Genomic DNA, 3,547 nt, shown 5'->3' with positions numbered 1-3,547 from the left:
TAAGGTAGGAAGAAATATTGGCCATTTAATACCAGTTATCTCTCTGGATATAATGAATCATTTTTCATTTATTTTCTTACTATTTTGTATTTCCTGAAAATATAAATTGAAGAGGTTCCCATTTCTTGAATACAGTGTATATGCATTACTTTTTAAATTACAGAAGTATTTCTGTTTTGAAAAAAAACAACAACAAAAAAACCCTTTCCCTTCATACATGGTATTTGATGTAGGACAAGATGTTTGGTAAAAGGAGACATTCTCTGATGGTTTCAACAGATGAACAGCAGCAGGGATAAACTTTGAGCCTTCGTCAAAGCAGCCTTATCCCACCCAGCTCTGGTGTTAACTAATGTCCAAATTAACAAAAGCTCCAAAAGATTTTGAACTGAAGTAAATTTAAAATAGACAATAAAACTAGGAACGGTTGGTTAACTTCAACTTTTAAATCTTCAGAAGGCCAATCGTTAATTTGTTCTCACATTCTAAAAAGAGAACAAAACTGAAAAAAGTGCAGCCAAAACAATCTGGAGAAAGAACAAAGCTGGAGGCATCATGCTCCCTGATTTCAAACACTATTACAAAACTATAGTAATTAAAACAGTATGGTATTGGCATAAAAACAGACATATGGATCAATGGAACAGAAGAGAGGGCCCAAAAACAAACCCACAAATATACAGTCAATTAATTTATGACAAAGGAGCCAAGTATATAATAGAGAAAGGACAGTCTCTTCAATAAATGGCGTTGGGAAAACTGGACCACTATCTTATACCATACACAAAAATTAACTCAAAATAAATTAAAAACTCGATCCTAAGACCTAAAACCATAAAATTCCTAGAAGAAAACACAGGTGGTAAGGTCTCTGGTGATGGTTTTTAAAAAATCTGGAACCAAAAGTAAAAGAAACAAAAGCAAAAGTAAACAAGGGGGATTACTTCAAACTGAAAAGCTTCTGCACAGCAAAAGAAACCATCAACAAAACAAAAGACAACCTATTGAATGGGGAAAATATTTACAAATCATGTATCCAATAAGAGGTTAATATCTAAAATATATGAAGAGCTTATACAACTTCAATAGCAAAAAAAATCTGATTTAAAAAATGGGCAAAAGATTTGAATACACATTTTTTCAAAGAAGACATGCAGATGGCCAACAGGTACTTGAAAAGATGCTCAATATCATTAATCATCAGGGAAATGCAAATCAAAACCACAATGAGATATGACCTCACACCTGTTAGAACGGCTATTACTCAAAAGACAAGAAAGAACAAGTGTTGGTGAGGATGTGAAGAAAAGAGAACCCATGTACACTGTTGGTGGGAATGTAAATTGGTGCAGCCACTATGGAAAACAGTATGAAGATTCCTCAAAAAATTAAAAATAGAACTACCATATGATCCAGTAATTCTCCTTCTAGGTATTTATCCAAAGAAAACAAAAACACTAACTCAAAAGAGATCATATGGTATTTGGAACAGCAAATACCATATGATCTCTTATATGGCAAATGTAAAAACAAAACAAAATAACACACACACACACAGACACACAAAATCCAAACTCACAGATACAGAAAACTGATTGGTGGTTGCCAGAGGTAGGGGTGGAGTAAGGGGATGGGAGAAATGGGTAACGGGGGTCAAAGGTAAAAAGAAAAATTTGAAAAAACTCTAATAACTAGTTGTGTCCCTCTATAAGACATGAAGATTTACCCAAATATTTTTTCTTTCTATTGGTTTGGTAAGCCTTGTGAGATATGGACACTTTTAAATTCAGATGAGAAACACTTACGTGAATGGGAACTTGAAGTCATTAGGCTTAATACAGCGCACGTAGTGAGGGGTAGTGGCATTGAGGGTCTCCATAAGCAGGTGAAGGGAGTTTCGGAACTGCATGAGAAAGAGCAAAAAGGGGCATCGACATTTTGTCAAAATCAAAGATGATGTAAAACAATTTAAAATTTTCTTCTAATCACAGTAGTAGAGATGACCTGGCTACCTATGAACTTGACCCACCCTCAGAAGGGGAGCTGCTACTATACAAGAAGCCTAGGGTTTTAGGTTATAATTTGCTTAAATTCTACCATTTACATGCTTACTCTGCTAAATATATATTCACTCTCTCCCATCCCTTTTCCTTACCCACCCTTTTTTTATAGACTTTATTTTCTTAAAGCAATTGCACGGTGACAACAAAATTGAAGAGAAGATACAGGAATTTCTCATACATCCCCTGCCCTCACACAGGCTCAGCCTCCTCTATTATCAACATCCCTCACCAGAGTGAGACATTTGTTACCACTGATGAACCTCCACTGACACATCATTTTCAGCCAAAGTCTACCATTTACATTAGAGTTCACTTTTCCCGCCTCCCTTTTAATACAGGTTTCTGTAGCTTTCTGTTGTGAACTCAGAATTTTGACTAAAAATATAACCTTGTTTTAAGAATATTAAGGTCATTTAATCATTCCCATCCGAAGCCCCTGCCCATTGTTCAGGCACTAAGCATGTGTATAATGTTTCCCACTCCCCACAGAGCATAAGACATCAAAGCAAGGGGAGGGTCTGTTCCCACTCTAAAGGAGCTGATGCTCTGTACAAATCCAGAGAGGAAACAACCTGAGAACAAAACAAAGGCAGCAGTGGACTGTGAGGGAGGTACGCAGTGGATGAATTAAGATATAGAGAAAACTATTTTGGGAAAGGCTTAAGCAGAGTCATGGGTCTAAAGCTACGTCGAGGGGCGTAGGTGAGGATGGTGTTACATTTTCTCACACTGAAAGATCTAGTCTCTCTCCTCTCACCTGAAGATCCTACCAGGGAGGCTGATGGGGGAAGACCTGAGGCTTCAGATGAGCCAGAGAGGAAGAAGCACAGCAGGGGCTTCCCTGAACTCACCTGGTGCCCCACAGTTTTCTTGTGCTCTTTGGCTGCCTGGCCTGGTCGGCCTTTTGTGGCCTTCGAAGGCATGCGGGTGAGGGGTGTGCGCCCTGAAGAGGTGGCTGAGGTTGGACTGATGGCCTTCTCATCATCTTGAAATAATTCTGGTAGCATCTTAAACTGAGTCAGAAACAATAAAAGGAAATTAAACTCTAAACCCAAACTCAAATGTAAACCTTTACAGAAACATTATGAAGATCTGTAATCCACAGTGATTTCCTTAAGTAAACCCTTTCAGAGTCACATTCCAGAAGTAATCAATATCTGTGTTGGAAGCCAAAAATATGAGAGGAAGGTGACATAAATGTTACAAAAATATAGGTGGAAAAATGCAATAATTCTACAAGTATGTTTGGGGGAAATAAAATCAAAACTACCCCACTAAAACTTGAAATCTTAATCCATAGGAATTGGCCACTCTAAACATATTACTGGTTTTGAACTACAATGATTTTATGAGCAAAATACTAATTGAAAGTCCTATCTTATTATCTCAATTCCATGAAATGTTTTATCACCATGTTTCATTTGTTTGCCCACTAATTCAAATGGTGAGCAATTGCTAAAAAAAAATCATGAAAATCTCAGCAG

General features: G+C 37.2%; 1 protein-coding gene across 1 annotated transcript in view; it reads right to left on the bottom strand.

The window, feature by feature from the left end:
• MYO5A (myosin VA) overlaps positions 1-3,547 on the bottom strand; it is a 165,176-nt gene that overhangs the window by 60,687 nt on the left and 100,942 nt on the right. Inside the window, exons 16-17 of the mRNA XM_015595836.2 lie at positions 2,915-3,076; positions 1,806-1,903 (exon numbers count right to left, since the gene is read on the bottom strand). Coding sequence (XP_015451322.1) covers positions 1,806-1,903; positions 2,915-3,076 — 260 coding nt within the window. The remainder of the gene's footprint in view (positions 1-1,805; positions 1,904-2,914; positions 3,077-3,547) is intronic.

The sequence above is a fragment of the Pteropus alecto genome, unplaced genomic scaffold (genome assembly GCF_000325575.1).
Source record: "Pteropus alecto unplaced genomic scaffold, ASM32557v1 scaffold86, whole genome shotgun sequence".
In the NCBI taxonomy this organism is placed as follows: Eukaryota; Metazoa; Chordata; class Mammalia; order Chiroptera; family Pteropodidae; genus Pteropus; species Pteropus alecto.
Note: the sequence above shows the minus strand (reverse complement) of the source record. Positions and strands in the feature narration are given on the sequence as shown.